This window comes from Rhinatrema bivittatum, chromosome 10 (assembly GCF_901001135.1).
Source record: "Rhinatrema bivittatum chromosome 10, aRhiBiv1.1, whole genome shotgun sequence".
Classification (NCBI taxonomy): Eukaryota; Metazoa; Chordata; class Amphibia; order Gymnophiona; family Rhinatrematidae; genus Rhinatrema; species Rhinatrema bivittatum.
This window is the reverse complement of record NC_042624.1, coordinates 107,731,385-107,750,111: the sequence shown is the minus strand read 5'-3', so window position 1 is coordinate 107,750,111 and position 18,727 is coordinate 107,731,385. Positions and strand designations below refer to the sequence as shown.

Below are 18,727 nucleotides of genomic sequence, written 5' to 3'. Positions count from 1 at the left end.
CTGGCAGCTTAGATTCCACCTCTCCCTTTACTGCATTTCCAAATGTAAGGCACCCACACCCCACAATATATAAATTAGGGGTTTGTCCAGTTAAGTACCAAACTCAGCCACACAAACCCTTCTGAATATGGATCTCTCTCCATCACCCGATTCTCAAATTTCTTAATTATTTATAACTAGCCCGCCTATGGCGAACCTGTCGTGCTAGGTGGATTACAATGTCACAACAAACATAACAGTTAAGTTCTGTCTTAATCAAGTCCCCCTACCTGTGACTTCACAGTTTAAGGTGAGTCTCTGAGAATAAGTCATCTTGTACAAACGAAACCTTTAAGCTGGCTGCATGATACTGCTCTGTCTCTTTTAGTCCATATTCATTCAAAACTTACAATAACTTTGGATAAATTACAATCTGTAATGAGGAGTGAATGACAGTGGAGAAATTACTTACTTGATAATTTCGTTTTCCTTAGTGTAGATAGATGGATTCAGGACCAAAGGGTTATGCTTCCCTGCCAGCTGATGGCGACGGAGTCACCCTAGATACACCCCTGCAGTGACCTCCAGTATTCTCTTCAAAAGCCACTATGGACATACAATCGATTAAACTTGATTAAAAATGGATAACCGTAACTGTACTCAAACACTGAACTCCAATAAGATTATAGATGCCCTGATCTAGGGACTGGATGACGGTTTACCCGTAATCTCTTGGAATTGATATGCAACTCCACGGGTGAATCCTTGCCAGCGTTCTTGGGCAGCAGTAAGCGGGATGCCGAGTCCATCTTGTCTACACTAAGGAAAATTAAATTATCAGGTAAGTAATTTCTCCATTTCCTAGCATGTAGCAAGATGGACTTGGACTCAGGACCAAATGGGATGTACAAAAGCTACTCCCAATCGTGGCGGGAGGCTGCCCGCAGTCCAATTAACGCCGCCCTTGCAAAGGCTGTGTCCTCCCAGGCCTGAACGTCCAGACGATAGAAACTGGAGAAGGTGTGTAAGGAGGACCACGTCGCCATTCAGCAGATGTTGATGGGAGACAGCTGTCTAGCTTCTGCCCATGAGATTGCCTGAGCCCTAGTGGAGTGAGCATTAACCTGAAGGGGTAATGGCTTTCCTGCCTCCACATAGGCTCCTGTGACCACTTCCTTAATCCAGCGAGTTAAGGTAGCCCGTGAAGCTGGTTCGCCCGGCTTCCTTCCACTGGGCAGGACAAACAGGTGGTCCATCTTTTGGACCGGTTCTGAAACTTCCAGATACCGCACCAAAAGTCTACTGACATTCAAATGTAGGAGGTTGTATTCTTCTGCGTCCTTGTAATTATCTAGGGGTGGCAACGAAATGGACTGATTCAAATAAAACTCCAAGACTACCTTGGGCAAGAAGGATGGAATGATACAAAGCTGTAATGCTCCTGGAGACATCCGGAGGAACAGTTCCTGACACGACAAAGCCTGTAGTTCAGAGATGCGATGTGCCGAGAATATAGCCACCATTTTCAGGGTTAATAAACGCAAGGAAAGAATGTGCAGCGGCCAATAGGAGAACCCTGCAAAAACCCCAATACTAGATTAAGATTCCACAAGGGAACCGGCCACTGTAAGGGTGGCCGAAGGTGTTTCAGCCCTTTCAGAAAATGGACCATGTCCGGATCTGCCCACAGGCGGGTTCTGTTTACCACACCCCTGAAACAGGAGAGAGCAGCTACCTGGTACTTCAAGGAATTAAGTGTCAAACCTTTATTCAAGTCGTCCTGCAAAAATTCCAGAATTAGTAGGATTTTTGACCATCCAAGGGGAAACACTGCGTTCCTCACACCAGGCCTCAAAAACTCTCCAGACCTGCACATACGCTAGTGATGTAGAGAATTTCTGCGCGCAGAGTAAGGTGGCAATTACTGCCGCCAAATATCCTCGCTTCATCAGGCAAGCCCTCTCAAGGGCCAGACTGTAAGACAGAATCGAGTCGGATCCTTGTGAAGGACTGGTTCCTGTTGTAGCAGGTCCCTGTGCGGTGGGAGGCACAATGGTGTTTCCACCAGACGTCTTCACATACCACAGATGCCTGGGCCAATCTGGAGCTATTGGCAGGATTAATCCCCTGTGGCGATTCTGCAAATGACCCTGCCCAGGAGGGGCCATGGAGGGAAGACGTATAGCAGCTTCTCTTCTGGCCAGGTCTGAATGAGAGCGTCGATCCCCAGGGTCAACTGATCTCTTCTGCGATTGAAGAATCTGGGAACCTTGAGATGCGGCCAGCAGGTCGATGGATGGGAGACCCCAGCAATCTACTACCAGCTGAAAGGCTTTGGCCAACTACAGCCCACTCTCCTGGATCCAGACTCTCCCTGCTTAGAAAGTCTGCTCTGACATTGTCTTTTCCTACGATGTGAGAGGCTGAGATCATCTGTAGATGTATTTCCGCCCATTCTGTAAGGAGATCTATTTCTTGTGACACTTGCTGGCTTTTGGTTCCACCCTAGCAGTTGATGTAGGCTACTGTTGTTGCATTGTCCGACAATGCAACAACAGTAGCCTACATCATATTGTTAATTGTTATTTATTTATTATTATTGTTATTAATATTTTTTATTGTTACACTGTATTTTCCACCTGAGTTCATTGTAAACCGGCATGATGTGCTTCACGAATGTCGGTAAATAAAAGTTAATAAATAAATAAATAAATTACGCGGACTGTTTGACCCTGGAGTATGTGCCTGAATTGTTGATACACCAATCTGATTGCTCGAGCTTCCACGTGGTTTATGATCCAGAGGGCCTCTTCCTTGGTCCAACACACCTGGGCCCTCAGTTCCTGACAGTGAGCTCTCAAGCACCGGAGACTCACGTCTGTCTTAAGGACCAGCTAGTTCATAGGGGACCCCTACCCAGATGAGCTTCCTGCAACCACCACTGGAGCCAAGAGCATACTTCCATTGGTAAGTGGAGATGAATCGAATAGTCTTGAGATAGTGGGTTCTAACATGACGGTATGGAGCAGTGAAGTGGTTGCCCACAGCAGTACTTCCAGGGTTGCCATCATCAAACCGAGGACATGAAGATAGCTCCCCCCAGTCAGGCGTATCGTGTTCATCAACAGATGCACTTGGGACATCAACTTCCTTATCTGTGGGGTCAGAAGACAGAGGGCTTAAGAATGCTTTTGTCCAGGTTTATGACCTAACCGAGTTCCTGAAGCAAGGAGTTCACTCTGTTGGTCAGCCGGAGACTCTCGTTCACAGACTTTGCCTGGATCAACCAGTCATCTAAGTACGGGTGAACAAGGATTCCCTCTTTTCTCAACACTGCTGCTACAACCACCATAATCTTGTAAAATGTTCTGGGGGCGGTGGCCAGGCCATAGGGCAGTGCCCGGAACTGATATGGTGACCCAGTACTGCAAAGCGTAGGAAATAGTGATGTTCTTGCCAGATTGGAATATGTAGGTAGGCCTCGGATAGGTCCAGGGAGGTTAAGAACTCTCCTGATTGTATGGCCATTATCATGGAGTGTCTGGTTTCAATGCGGAAATGAATCATTCATAGATGTCTGTTGATGCTCTTGAGGTCCAGGATGGGGCGAAAGGAATCTTCCTTCTTGGGTACAACGAAATAGATGGAAAAGTGCCCCATATTTTTCTGGGGCGCAGGTACTGGGATTATAACTCTCATCCTGAGAAGCCTTAACAGGGTAAACTCCACTGCTTGCTTCTTGTACTGGGAGTGGCAAGGAGATATCATGAATATGTCCTGAGGAGTGCTGTGAAATTCCAGTGCATATCCTTCTCATATGTCCTCCAGTACCCATTTGTCCGAAGTGATTTCGACTCACCGTTGGTAGAAAAAGGGACAGTCAACCCCTATCTCCTCGTTTCGAGGGTGGGCCAGCAAAACTTTTTTGGGTGGTTCAGGATGAACCTGAACCTGAGCCTGACCCTCTCTCTTGGGCTGCTGACTCCAAAAGGACAGAGACCTCTCAAATGACTGAACCTCTGGAATGTCAAGTTTCTGTAGAGGCGGAAGCATTGTGAGCCCCTGGATCGACCCCAATTGGGCGAGGGGTGCTATAACTGCTCTCTCTTATCTTCTGATAGCCAGGGTACTGGAGATTCGCCCCATTTACTGGCTAGCTTTTCCAATTTGCTTCTGAAGAGGCATGATCCTTTAAAGGCATCTTTCTGAGATTTGCCTTGGAGGTTGCGTTGCAGACCAATTCCATAGCCATAGCTGTCTTGTGGCCGTCACCACTGAGGCCACTCCTCTGGCCGAGGTACGGACTAGGTCCAAGCCTGCGTCAGCTAAAAAGGTGGGCAGTTTCCATAACCGCTCTGGAATTCACCCTAAGTCATCCACCTCCCGAGAGAGGAAGGAGCTACCAGGGCATAACAAGAAGCAATCTGTAAGGTCATTGCTATTGTGTCAAAGACCTGTTTTAAGTATGGACTCCATCTGCCTATCGTGTGCATCCTTTAAGGCTACTCCTCCACTGGGATGGTTGTTCACTTAGAGACGGCTCAGACTAGCGCATCCACTTTAGGGAAATGCAAACATTTTCTCTCTGCCGGATCCAGTGGGGATAGAGCTTCTAACGTTCATCCATCTTTAAAACTTTCTTCTGGGGCATCCCATTCCAGGTCAATCAACTCCTGGATGGTTTCCAGTACTGGAAAGTGTCAAGAGGCTTTCTGTAGGGAAATCAGAATGGGATTGTTCTTTAATTCTGTCATAGAGTCCGCCCCAGGAACTCCGAGCATCTTCAGGGTCTAGGAAACGAGGACAGCAATTCGTCTCTATGGAAAAACTGTAATATGTTCGAATCGGTTCTAAACAAGGGGGGGGGGGGGGGGATTTCCCTATCTTCCAAGGAATCTGGATCCTCTTCTTCATCCGTACTGTCCGGATCCCTGCCAGGGGTATCCCTTGATGAGTCAAGGTATGCCTCGAGGTCTGCCGATAGGGCTGAGAGAGGGAGGGCTTACCGGCTGAGGTTCCGTCCGGACAAGGGCAAGTGAGGTAGCAGACTGCACCTGTACGAAGGCTTGAAGACCTTGAAAGAATTCCACCCAAGAGAAGGCTGTCATGTCCATGCCTAGTCCAGGAGGCACTGGGGTAGGTGCTGCTAAATTTCCCTCTCCCATGGATGATCCAGTCCCGGAGTTACTCAGATCTGGGGTACTTCCAGTTAAGGTTGTGGCTGACTCATCCTCTGAATGGGAGGAACCGGGCTTAGCAAAGTCCATGGAGACCAACTCTCCCTGGGCTTCCTCAGTGCCGACATAAGCAAGAATCCAGGTCAGACTGCAGAGCCCTAATATGACATGTGGCGCAGAAAGGGTTTATGTTTCTTTGCTGCCAGAGCCATTGGTGATGTTAACTGCTTGTTCAGATGACTTGCGTTTAAAATTTTAAGCACACAGATTTTGGGTGTCTATGCGGGCCGCAAGGCACACGCACAGCCCGTGTATCCGGATTTACTTGTCTTCTGCGCCTAGTAAGTTGTACGCGTATGTACGTGCGCATTATGCGCACAGCACATATGCAGAACCGACATGCACTGCACATACCAAAGCTCTATGGTGGGCAATACAAGCACAAAAAACGCACACAAGATGGCACCGCCGCAGCCTACCACAAGAAGCCTAAAGCAGGGCCTAGTACACTGGGAAGCCAATCAGTGTGCTTGGAAGCCCACTTCCCCTTACCCCAACGGGATTGGGAACGACATTGGTACAGCGTGCCGAGCAGGGAGACTAGAGGAAGTCTTACAGAGAGACCCCTCCAACATCTGTGAATCGGGAGGAAATCCTCTTTTTTTTTTTTTTTTTTAATTTACCTGGGCTCTGCGCTTACCAGCTGAGTATAGAAATGGTCTCTGGCTGCAGGGGGAGTATAGGAATGGTCTCTGGCTGCGCTCGGCTTACTACACCCGCTGCCTTTCAGCTGCTTCAGCAGCAAAGTCCTCACCAGGAACTGGCTACTAGACCAAGGCACACCTCTGAAGGATCTCTGAAATCACCTCAGGGATTCTCAACTGGGGGAGGGACCTTTAGGTATCACCACAGGAGAGCGGGGCTCAATCTTTTCTCCAATTTAAAAGTAGAATTTCTTCTTCCAAATGGTACAGCGATCCCGATAGGGAAAGTATGTCTACATCTGCTGGAGACGGAGAAATACTGAAGGGCTGAGGTCACTGCAGAGGTGTATCTAGGGTGATGTGAGCTTTAAAACCTGACTCAATCTTCATCTACTGGCAGGGGAGCATAAACCCATTGGTCCTGAGTCCATCTGGCTACATGCTAGGAAATATGACATGAGAGTTAATTCTTTTGGGAAAACTCACCTCTATAGTGATCACATAGCGTTCTGCAAGTAGTAGCAGTCTCTCTATTATTACCAACTTGGTAGACCTAGAGATTTTAACACAAATAAAAGATTTTATTTCTATGACCTACACATGCATTTTTTTTTCTGGCAGTTTATTCCTGTTCCTTTGTACTTACAGCTCAATCAGAACGAGCCTTCACATTCACAACTGCGCAGAGATTTTTTTTTCCCCTATGTTATATCTTTTCCTAATCTGCTTTAGTCCAGTCACTGCAGCAACAGTTCTTTAACAGGGGCCATGCACTAGGGATCCTCCCAGAACACTACAATCATGGATCCTAAATCTGGCCTGCCAGATGTCACCACTGCATGGTCACCGTGTCCCCAATTCTTCTGCCCCAAGAGTTGTGAACTCTGAAGAGGCACTATCTCCCTGTCCTGGCCAACCCGTTGGGGGGGGGGGGGGGGGGGGGAAGGGGAAGACGACCTGAGCCGGGAACCAAACCTAGATCCCTCCTTGGTGGAACTGTACAGCGCTGCCACAGAGCCACCAGGCCAGCCCAGCACATATTAAAACGTGGCTCCTGGTTTATAATTATCCTTTCAAAGGAAAGAGCAAGGGACTGATCTAGGTGTCCACCGAACATAGAAAGTTTGCTTTTGTGTTTAAAGCTCTGAGCACACCATACTGGCAGAGGTTTTACTGCTTAGGGCAGAAACTACTCAGCCACCCTAGAAGGTAAAACTGTAGAGAGTGCCAACGGGAAATTGTCCTATGTTAAGCTGTAGGGGAGGACATTGCCCCAAGTTATCATATTCCTGTTGGCAGGACCTGCAAACAAGAGTGCTAGAGTCTGAAAGAGAGCTTGGAAGGTTGAACACACTATTGGAGGGTTCCCCCCCACCTCTTTCAAAGGGGGAGGGGGAAGAGAGATCCTCCCCCAGCATGACAACCATGCTTTAAACTAATATAATCAGAACTTTGGATATCGCAGATAATAAATATTTAAATAAATAATGTGAACATTTTCATAGCAGCAAGTAAATCAGTTTATAACTGAAACACTAACTTTATAAAAAGGAGTACTTTTAATATCTCAACTTTGATTATTAAAATATTGAGCACACATATACACACACACACATTTGCAGAGTTTATAAATACAAAGCAAAATGCTTGATAAACAGCAATTAGTTACATGATATATATACTTAGTCAATTATAGCACAAGTCTGATAACCATGCATTGCACAGAAACCCCGAAAACTAATCTCTACCCAAAGGAAATATTTATTTGCTCTCTCACATTTACTTGGAGTCTTATTTAAATATTGTTGTCTTTGCAAAGCATTTTTATTATTGTTCTACATTTCTTTTATAGTTATGAAAATGAGTAAAAACTGAGCTTTTAATTAACTGATGGAAGAGTGTGACTGCTTTGACAGGTGATGTATGTAGGTGGGTATCGTGTAGGGGATGCTGGACTTAGCTGCATCCTCAGCAGTGCATTCTCTATAGGGGTTTCTATTCAGCTCCATTAAGCACTAAAAATTCAACAAGGGAAGAGCTAAACACATAATATTTTATGAGAAGAATGCCAGATTTTCTGTGACTAGGCTATTATTCTATGAATGAACAAAAATCAATAAGGAGAATTTAGTCTACTTGATAATTTCCTTTCTTTAAATCCTGCCAGAACAGTCCAGACAAGTGTTTTGCTTCTCTAACAGTACATAGAGGCAGACAGCCTGCCAGTATTTTCTGTGACAAATTCCTCCCCATACCCCCATTAATCAGAGTGATTTGTACCCAGTGATCTACCCAAACCTCGGGAAACCAGCTAACCAGAACCCTAACCAGCTAACCAGGACTCCTAACCTTTAGAAGTGAATTTCAAAAGCCCAGCATGCGCTCCTATGTGCACCTACATCGAAAATTAGGTGCACACATATGCGCACCCAAGCTATTTTAGAACATACATGCATTTGTTTTCATGTTTTTCAAGCTACATTTTATGGATGTTTTAATATTTTTAAGCTATATTTACATCATGTATTTGATTTTATGTATATGCTTTTATGTATGTTTCCTTATGGATCCTTTTGTACATCGCCTAAGGTACAGGCGATACATACATTTTAAATACAGATAAAGATGTTATAAAATCATCGCATCCCTGGCCAGTGCACACGTCAATGTATGCCTATGTGGCACTTTGAAAATTACCTTCCCAATGTGTAATAACTATACACACACACACACACAGATACCTTCAGCAAGGCTGGGGTTAAACTCTCCTGGCAGAGAGGACCAAGAATGACAGCAGAACAAAACCACCAGAAGTTTGGTAGGGTCCAGAACTGGTCTGGAAGGACTAAAGGAAAGGAAATTAGCAGGTAAGACTAAATTTCACCTTTCTTATTGTCCCATCAAATCAGACCATAAAAGTGGGATGTACCAAGGGCATCCCTTTCAGACTGGGTGGGATACTGCTAGACCCTCTTCTCAAAACACCCAAACCCAAAGCAGCATCCTCTTTAGCTTGAACATCCAAATGATAATGCTTTGTGAATGAAGACAAAGACAACAAAATAGCCACTCTGCAAATCTCCAAAGGAGAAACCGGACAACGTTCTGCCCACGAAGAAGCCTGAGCCTTGAGCAAATGAGCCCCCAAGACCTCTGGGAGGTGGCAACCTTTTGTATGCAGATGAACAACTGATCAGAATTCCTGAAGGCACTGATCATCTTCAAATATCACAGAAGCACCCCGTGAACATCCAACTGGTGAAAGTGTGCACTACCTGCCAATGAAGAATCTTTTTTTTTTTTAAAGGAAGGAGGAAAACCATCTAGTTACAGAAGAAATTGTAAAACTACTTTAGGCAAAAAGGAAGGAACTGTGTGCACTGACACTGCCTCATTGGCAAATCTGAGAAAGGGCTCCCTACAGGGGAGAGGCTGAAGCACTGAAATTCACCTCACTGAACGATTTGTTACCAGAAATATTGCCTTCGAGGGTAGATCTTTCAGAGATGTTCTCTTGAGGGGCTCAAAAGGAGCACTAGTCAGAGCTCTTAGAACCAAATTTAGATTCCACAAGGAAACCAACTCCCTCTTGAGAGGCCAAATGTGTTTGATTCCTTTTAGGAAACAACAAACACCTGGATGTGCTGCAAGGAATAAAACTTGTAAATTACCCTAAAGCAGGTGATAGTCACCACCTGTATACCTTGAGGAAATTAATCACCAACCCATTTCTAAACCTTCCTATAGGAAGGTTAAAACTATAGCCACCGACACCTTTCACGGTGAAATCGGCCTATCTGCATACCAAGCCTCAAAAATTCTCCATCCCCTCACATAAGCTAGTAAGGCAGATCTTTTGTGGGCCTGTAAAAAAAAGAGTGGCTATTACCTTGTCAGAATAATCTTTCCTTGTTAGATGTGTCCTCTAAATGGCCAGGCCGTAAGACAAAACAGAGCTGGATTCTTGCATATGACTGCACCAGAAGGACACTGCTCTGCAGAAGCCTGAGGTGCTGCCCCCTCTTCGATTCTCATGAGATCCACAAACCAAGGACATCTGGGATCAATCCTGTGCCATCAGAATCACCAGACTGCAAAATCTGGCTATCTTTTGCAGAATTCGACTCACAAGAGGCCACGGAGAAAAAAAAAAAAAAGACATGCAGCAAATCAGAAGAGAGCCACAGTTGAGTTAACGCTTCCAGTCCTTCAATCTTTTTCTCTTCTGTGAATGAAGAGCTGGACCATCTTGGTGTTTCATTGTCACTATTAGATCCACAAGTCTTCCCCATCTGGCAACAATTAGAATGAAGGCTCCCTTTGAGAGTTCCCACTCTCTGGATCCGGGATATGTTGACCCAAGAAATAAGCTTGGGCATTCTCCACTCCTGCTAAATGGGCTGCTGACAGCACCCGTAAATACTGTTTTGCCCTAAGAATGAAAAGCTCACTTCTTTGACTATTTAAAAACTCCTGGTTCCATCCTGATGATTTGCATATGCTACCATTATTACATTGTCTGACAGAATTAGCACAACCTGTCCTTGAACTAGATGAACACCCCTGTAAGGCCTTTCTTATCATCCTTGTTTATAGATGATTGACTGACCAACTAGCCTCCAGAGGACTTCATGTCACCTGTATCACCTGTCCTTGACAGTGAGCTCTCAAACCAAATAGGCTGGCATTGGTTGATACAGTAATCCAAGACAGGGTCTCCAAATCAACCCCAGCTTCCAGATTTTTTGAACCAAGCTACCAGACCAGATTGTCTCTTGTCTGCAACGAATGGGAGCTTCGTAGAATATACCTGGGCTTGGAGGTGACCATCGAGACACCCACCAAAGCCAGTACTGCTGCCATTGTGCCCAACACTTGGAGGTAGTCCCATACCCTGGGGGGCTCTGATCCTACATAAGATTGCGCACTTGACCTTGAATCTGAAGAATCCATTCCTTTGTCATACATACATGCCCATTCTTCACATCAAAATGGGTGCCTGGATATCCCAAGGACTGGTGAGTTCTAACTTGTTCTTCACAAAATTAACCACCAAGGCTCCTGCAAGAGATATATCACTCTGCTGGAGGAGGCTAGACTCTCCTCTCCATTCTTCATCTGGATGATACATTCTTCCAGCAAGGTCGCTGCCATAAGACTATAGTTTTTGAAAACAATCTGGAAGCGATGGCCAGCCCGAATGGCAATGTGCTAAACTGGAAGTGACCTTCAGGAACCGCAAAATGTTGGAATCTCTGATTGTCCTTCCTGATAAGGGTGTGAATATAACTTCCCTGAATCTGATGGAGATCTAAAAACTCCCCTGCCTCACTGCCATTGTACTGTTGAATTCTCAGTGCATGGTTGACCTGCTTCAGATCCAAAATGGGCCAAGAAGGTATCTTCCCTTGCTGGGAATCACAAATTAAATTGAATACTTTCCTTCTCCTGAATCTGGAACTGATGATCCCAACAGACAAAGACATTCCAGGGTCACCTGGACCATCTCCCTCTTTGGGGGGGGGGGGGGGTACGGACAGACAGCAAAATGACATCTGAAATAGGATGGGAAAATTCCAAGGAATAACCATCTTTGATGATATCCAGGATCCAATGGCCCAAAGTGATATGGATCCACCTCTGGTGTAAAAAAAAAAAAGCCAAGTGACAGCTTATCTATACCTCCAGAGATAGGGTCCTCAAACCTTCACTGAGAGCTGCAGCTGCTCCTTTTCTCACCAGTAATCCCACCTTTTCCAGTCCTCTTTTCTCTCCCCCCCCCCCCCCCGAAAAGACTGTAACCTCAGAAATGGCAGCTTCACTGTCATTCCAATACTCTCCTGGGACAATATTATTTCAACTTTCTAAAGCAGGTCCTAGCTAGAGAAATATGCAAGAAAACATTAACTCTATCCTCCACAATTTTGGGCAACTTGGTCTCTCCCAAGTCCTTAACCAACTTTTCCAAGTCCTCCAAAAGGAGTTTGCCTTTGAATGGAAATTTGATGCGATAAGCCTTTGAGCCTGAAGCCCAGTTCCACAGTCAGAGCAAGCAGCCACCTCCCATGGCCAATGTCTTTGCTGATGCCCAAACCAAGTCATAACAAGGGGCTACCAAAAATGCTGTGCCCACTTCAAGATGTGCTGCCTCCTCTGGGCCTGTACTAGCCTTTTGGAGCTACTGAGTCCAGCACAGGCATGCTTTAGCCACATTGAAACCACAGACAGTGGCCTGCAGGGCTAGGGCAGGAACTTCAAAGGACTGTGAAAGACGACATTTAATCTTGCAATCCTGAGACTCTTTCAGAGCCATACCACCCTCTACAGGGATAGTGGTTTTCCTAGTGACCACGCATACTAGCACGCCTACCCAAGGCACCTTCAGCTTCTCTTTTTGTTCCATTTGCAGAGAGTACATTTTTCCCATCAGTTTTACAACCTCCCATCTCACCTCAGAAGAATCCCATTCTGCCACTATCAATTCTCTGACAGACTGATGCAGAGAGAATGCTCTTGCGGGTTCTTTCATGCCCACCATAATAGGATCTCCCACAACCTTGTTCCCTTGCTCTTTGAAAATGCCTAAGACTCCCAGGGCAGTGAAAATCAAGGAAGGCAGGCAGTTCCTCCCGTCTAAAGAGGTGGGTAGCTGAAGCTTCCTCTTCTTTAGACAAAATCTTGCCCTCCTCAGGACTCTCTCCAAAATCACCTTGGTTTTCTTCCTTCAGGGACACTCCCAAACAAGACGGCCTTTCCTCCTCCAATTCCCGGTCAATGTCCCACCAGGAGCATTTCCCCACTGGGACTGGGCTCTCAAGCCCCCTGGGAAGTATTAACAGGAAGAGAAGTACCCTTGCCAACTCCCTGCTGTAGGCAAAGTTCTGGTGGCAGTAACAGCACAAATTCAGGTGCAAATGGAAAGGCAGAGGAACAGGCAAAGAAAGGGAAGCTGCAAACCCCACAAATACCCCCAGATCAAATTCAGCCAGAGTGGCAGGGGTTAACACCTAAGGCCCCCATCTCAGACATCTCTGCAGGGCAATGCGGCTCCAAATTGGCCAACATCCCTGTTGCAGCCATAAACATGTCAGCAGGAACAAATTTCTGTCTTGCTGCCACTGCGGCCATGAACCATGCTTTAGCTTACTCTCCCCTCCTCCTCCAAACAAATACAGCAGTGACCGCCGGTACCTGCAGACATCTGGTTCAGGCTGCAGGCCCCACAACCTTCTAGTACACTTTCCATACTCCAGGTTTAACGTGACTCATCGCCTTTGCCTGTAATTACCACCCTCATGGAGTGACTAGGCAGACCAGCTCCAGACTCTACACTGGCCGCATCCAAGACTGTTTTAGCTGGACGCTCTTCTCTTGCTGCCTTTTTTTTTTTTTTTTTTTTTTTTAAAGCAGCAGCAGCTGCACCTATGATAAGCCAGCAGCCAGGGGAAGAGCCTGAGAAAAGAGGATGGTAAAAAAGGGAAATTTTAAAGCCCTTGGTCCAGAGGATATCGCCCTCTCTGGAAGCCCCCTTGATGTGAATACCTCCTCCAGGTTAAGACCCGACTCCAGAAGTACAGGGTATGCTAACCTACCCCCTCTGCTGGAGGCAGAGAATAGTGGCAGGCTGAGGTAAGCACGGGCCACTACATAGAGTGACATCAGCAAACCAGTTCCTCTCTGTCTCCGTTTGCTGGCAGGGGAGTATAACCCATTTGTCTGAACTGATCTGGTGGGTCGATAAGGAAGGATACCAATGGTTTTCTGAGCAAACCCCTTCTTTATGCTCAATCACCTGACGTTAATTACTGCTCTTATTTGTCCTGTTAGAAGGATGTGACTTTTAGTAACTCAGCTCCAGTGCACCTGCAGAACTGCTCACTATTTACCCCTACTCCAGCCCATGCTTACCTGTATGGGGACTGGACTGATGTTGCAACGGTAGGCATAGCAGTGGCTGTAAGCATTTTGGTTGCCCTTGTAACAGCATGAGTTAGCGTGGGACCCCCAAGGGCTGAGCTGGCTGCCTACAAAGTAAGGAACAGCAACAGATGCAAATAACTGGTTTTCAACTATGTTTTTGCCATCAGTAGTAATTACGCTTTGGAATGAGGAGGTAACACACACAATTTACTTATTGACCTTGGGGGGGGGGGGGTTTATCAATATCCAAAATAAGGTTTCCATTCTCTTTATAATTAGCTTTAGGTTAGGTATTACTCTAAGAAAAATAGGTGATCTTCAGCAGAAAACCTGCCCGAGCTGGCAAGAGCCAGGGGCTACATGTACATAGGCTGTGTCACTCAGTGCAAATAGCAGACTAAAAGCCAGGGCTTCCCAAACCTGTCCTGATGATCCTGCAGGCAGATGGGTTTTCATATCTGACTGTGGGGAAACCATTGTATTCTGAGCCATTTTCAAGTCTGGGGCATGAAAGAACCTTTTGAAAACACTGTGGCTGCTGAGTGTCCTCGGGGGGGGGGAGCAAGGCGGTCCAAATTTCACTATAAAACCTATGCCTATACACTTCAAATGCCATCGCCACTGCTCCTGTTTGGCTCTCAACTTTTCCAAATCAAGTGTTAACATTGTGACCTAGAGAAATGCCCACACTGTTCCTGACATCACTAAGCTCATTTTACTTACACAAAGGGATTGGGTTCCATGTAGGAATTTGATCACAGTTGGGTAAATGCACATAAAATCACTGCTGGGCACACTGGATGAGTCTTTTAGTCTTTGTGTGCCATCATTTACTATGTTATTTTTCAGCTCACTCATTGTAAGGATAAATGGCAACATCCTCCTAAATATTCAAACAATGAAGTCACAAAAATTACTCACTTTAGTGACTTATAAGGTTGACGGTTATGCACTTGTGCTGAGATGCAAGATATTAGGAACATGTGATTTAACTCAAAGAACCTTACAGAGCAAGTGGTGCCGTCTCTGTGTCTGGAACAAGATCCATAACGCCTTCAGCATCATTCAGAAACACAAGCATATGCTAACAGTGACCACCATACACCTCCAAATTTCCCCAACATGGCTCATTAACTCTTCCTATGAAATTTTTACTGACCTCCAATCTTGTATAGCAATCCGCAATAAACTTCTTGTGTAATGAGACTGAATCCTGAAATTATGATTGAAGGACAAGTCAGCATGCTGGCTTCCATGGGTTTGCACAAAAGCCAATCACATAGGGCCATACAACAAAAGTTAGTATTTCATCTACCTTCCTTAGCCTTGGATTCAAATTAATGTAGCTATAGTTTATGATCAACTGAATAGCTTCATTGGCAATTTCTTCATCAGGTGATTCCACTGCAATTTTCCAGATAAAATCCATGCCAATCAATTCTAATTTCTCTACATGCTGCAAGAAGAGAAAAAAATATATATTGGTACACAGGTGACCCTCAAATCAAGCTTTTCAGGATATCCACAATGAATATGCATGAGATATTTATATGCACCAACTGCCTTAGTGTTATGCAAATATATCTGATATTCATATTTCATTGTGAATATCCTAAAAATCCAACTGGTCGGGTCATCCCCCCCAAGGATTGAAAGATTTAACAGTGCTGCAGGTTTGCCTGCACATGGGACACTATATAGAATCTCTTCCCCCGCCCCAAAGCTAACAAAAGAAACATTTAACATCATATTTGCCAAACTAAGCTAGGTTGCGCAGTTACTGTGGCAAATGTTCTAAATCTGATATGGTCTAGCACAAGATATTTTGCTTTTGTGAACAGAAAGATATGGTATCAAATAAGCTAATGAAAAGAATCTAAAAAGACAAGGTATTTTGGAATCCAAAATTAATTTATATCCAATTAATAATATACACACACAAGAAAAAAAAAAAAAAGGTGGAATTCCTCAGTATAGATGCATTTTGCCACCTCACCCAGCCTTGATTTCTGTTCTCCTGCACACCTGTTCTCCTGCACACCTGGGTGTAGGTAAGCAAGGCAACAAGACGTATGTAAAGCAAATCTGGCTTCAGGAAATCAATTAAGAAAAATGAATACTCTGCCAACAGATTGTCATTGCGTGAGTGCAACTGGCCCTTACGATGTCAATGGAGATCTGACCAGACTGTATTTAAATGTAGTCAAAAGTAAATTAATAATCCAAAATAGCAAAAGCCAGACAGATTCTCTAGGCACGTCTGATGTCCCTTTTCAAGCAAATTACAGCAACGTGAAAACAGGTAACAACAACATATCAGTCAATGCCTTGCTGATCCTAAACTTGCTTTTCCTGCTGTGTTAAAAAGAAATCAAAACAATCTTAAAAATGCAATGAAAGGGAATCCTATATTATCCAAGTGCTGCTGAAATAAAATCATCTCTCAAAGAATACAGTACTGTCATTTCAACAGAAGCATCTTAAGTGGAATATTGCTGTTTTTCCATGCCAGATATGGTATAGGAAAATTGGTTCTTACCTGCTAATTTTCATTCCTGGAATACCACAGATCAGTTCAGACTCCTGGGTTTTGCCTCCCTACCAGCAGATGGAGACAGAGAAAAAAAGCTTTACTGACACTACTACTTAACCTAGTGTGCCACCTGTAGTCCCTCAGAATGACCTCTACCCAAGCAAAGATGAGAATAACCATAAACAATAACTGAAATCCACAACCCCTAGCTTAAATTGAGCAAGAGGGAGGCAAAGCTGACAACCAGGGCATCATTTCGGCCAATATGGCTAATAAAACCTACCAACCAGCAACCAACTCTGCAATATTTACATACTGACATCAAGAGCGGGCTTTCCAGAATGAATAGGGTTCTGGACTGATCTGTGGTATTCCAGGAACCCAGATCAGTGCAGACTCCTGGGATATACCCAAGCTCCCCTAAACTGGGCAGGAATCTGACAGCTCCTCTCACCATACACTCTCCAAAATCAGCCTTATCTAGAGCCCAGAGATCCAGCCTGCTGAAAGCATGAAGTGATGTCTAGCTTGCCCCGACAAATCTCCTGTGAGGAAACTAGTTGACACACTGCTCACGAGGTTGTCTCTGCCCAAATCGAGTGGACTCGGAGGCCTCAGGCACCAGCCAACTCTTGCAAATGTATGCAGAGCCAACTGCCTCCTTCAGCCTTACACCTTTTTGGATCAGATCTTTGGAAATCTTAAAATACTACAAGAAAGCCTGATGCGGAATCATCGCATCCAGATTTGGAAAAGCAGGAAGCTCCACCGTCTGACTGAGATGAAAACCAGAAACAACCTTCGGCAGAAAGACACACTTGCCTCTGAAATCTACAAAAAAGGGTGCCTATCTGATATAGCTTGAAACTCCAAAATCCTTCTGCCCAAACAAATAGCTACCAAAAACACTACTTTCAGAGTAAGATCATTCAAAGACGCTCTTTTTAATGGTTCAAACAGTGCTACACATAGTCCCTGCAGAAACAAATTAAAGTTCCACGAGGGACACATCCTCTGCACTGAAGGATCAAATGTTTTGCACCCCCCGCCTCCCACCGCTGAAGAAAAGGAATCATGTCCGGATGCGAAGCAAGGGATAATCTAAAAGCAACTCAAGGCCACTACCTGCATTTGAAGAGAATTAAACCTTCACCAAACCTCTTTACAAAAAAGCCAAAATATGCAAAACCAAAGCTTGAGTAGGCTCTATGCCCTGCTCAAGACACCACTTTTCAAATACTCTTCACACACTAATATAAGCCAAGGAAGTGGCAGGCCTTCTCGCTTGTAGCAAAGGTGGTAATTACTTCTCTGGAATATCCTTTCCGTCCTCAAGCACTTTCTTTCAAAAGCCAGGCTGTGAGACAGAAGCAATCTGCCTGATCCCAAAAGATTGGACCCTGATGAAGCAACTGCTGAAGTCTGACAGCAGCAGACAATCCACGGCCAAGTTTACGAGGTCTACAAACCACACCCGATGTGGCCACTCCAGAGCCACAAGAATCACGTCGCACGGGTGCCTCTCCTTTTTCCACCAGATCTCTGGCAGCCACAGCAGGTCCAGAGCATCGACTCCCTCCGCTCCATGCCCCCGTCTGCGACAGAAGAAGCAAGTTGCATTGGCGTTCTTTCCTGTCGCCATGAAATCCATGTGGTATATCCCACCAGGCCTGAATAAGGAGCATCACCTTTTCCACCAGCTCTCACTTTTTGGGGTCCAGCCTTGCCTATAGAAAAAGTCCGCTTAAATGTTGTCTACCCTGGCAATGTGAGAAGCTGCCAGAGCCGCTAAATGTTGCTCCATCCAGCAAACCAGCTCCTGTGCCTCTTGACAAACCAGCCGACTCTTGGTTTACCCCTGACAGTTGATATATGCCACCATCATTGCACTGTCCAACAGGGCCTGCACTGCGCACCTGTGCAACTGTGGCAGAAACAGCAGCAACGCTCAACAAACTACTCTCATATCTGACTTATAGACCACAACACTTCTTACACTGATCCCTGACAAACCGCTCCCCAAACCAAAAGGCTGATATCAGTGGTCCTTGACTATCAATTTCTTCACAGACTTGTGGAAGGGGAAGGCTAATGCCAGACCTCTCAAGCCATCCATCCCTTTCATGATCAGACTCCTGCGGCAGTTAGATGACAAGCTCTTCAATACATGGCGAATCAATGACCACAATTCCTCCTTCCTGAAGAGCCAGACAACCTTGGGGTTGTTCCCCTCTGCCTCCGGCACCTCCTCAGAATCTAAAAGATCCTGCGGCGACTCCCCTGCCAGAGGGTAATCTGCCGGTCCGTTGGCTTCCTTGGAGCCCTCCCAGAGCTGGTCCTACCACACCAAGTACCCGCAGGATACTCATTGACCCTGTTTGCACATAAAACCTTGGCCTCACTCTGGGGATGTG

General features: G+C 45.5%; 1 protein-coding gene across 2 annotated transcripts in view; it reads right to left on the bottom strand.

Annotated features, from left to right (window-relative positions):
• USP24 (ubiquitin specific peptidase 24) overlaps positions 1 to 18,727 on the bottom strand; it is a 268,241-nt gene that overhangs the window by 156,958 nt on the left and 92,556 nt on the right. For both annotated transcript variants that reach the window (XM_029618249.1, XM_029618250.1), the window contains exons 21-24: positions 15,096 to 15,236; positions 14,940 to 14,993; positions 13,769 to 13,884; positions 6,347 to 6,413 (exon numbers count right to left, since the gene is read on the bottom strand). In XM_029618249.1, the coding sequence (XP_029474109.1) occupies positions 6,347 to 6,413; positions 13,769 to 13,884; positions 14,940 to 14,993; positions 15,096 to 15,236 (378 nt within the window). The remainder of the gene's footprint in view (positions 1 to 6,346; positions 6,414 to 13,768; positions 13,885 to 14,939; positions 14,994 to 15,095; positions 15,237 to 18,727) is intronic.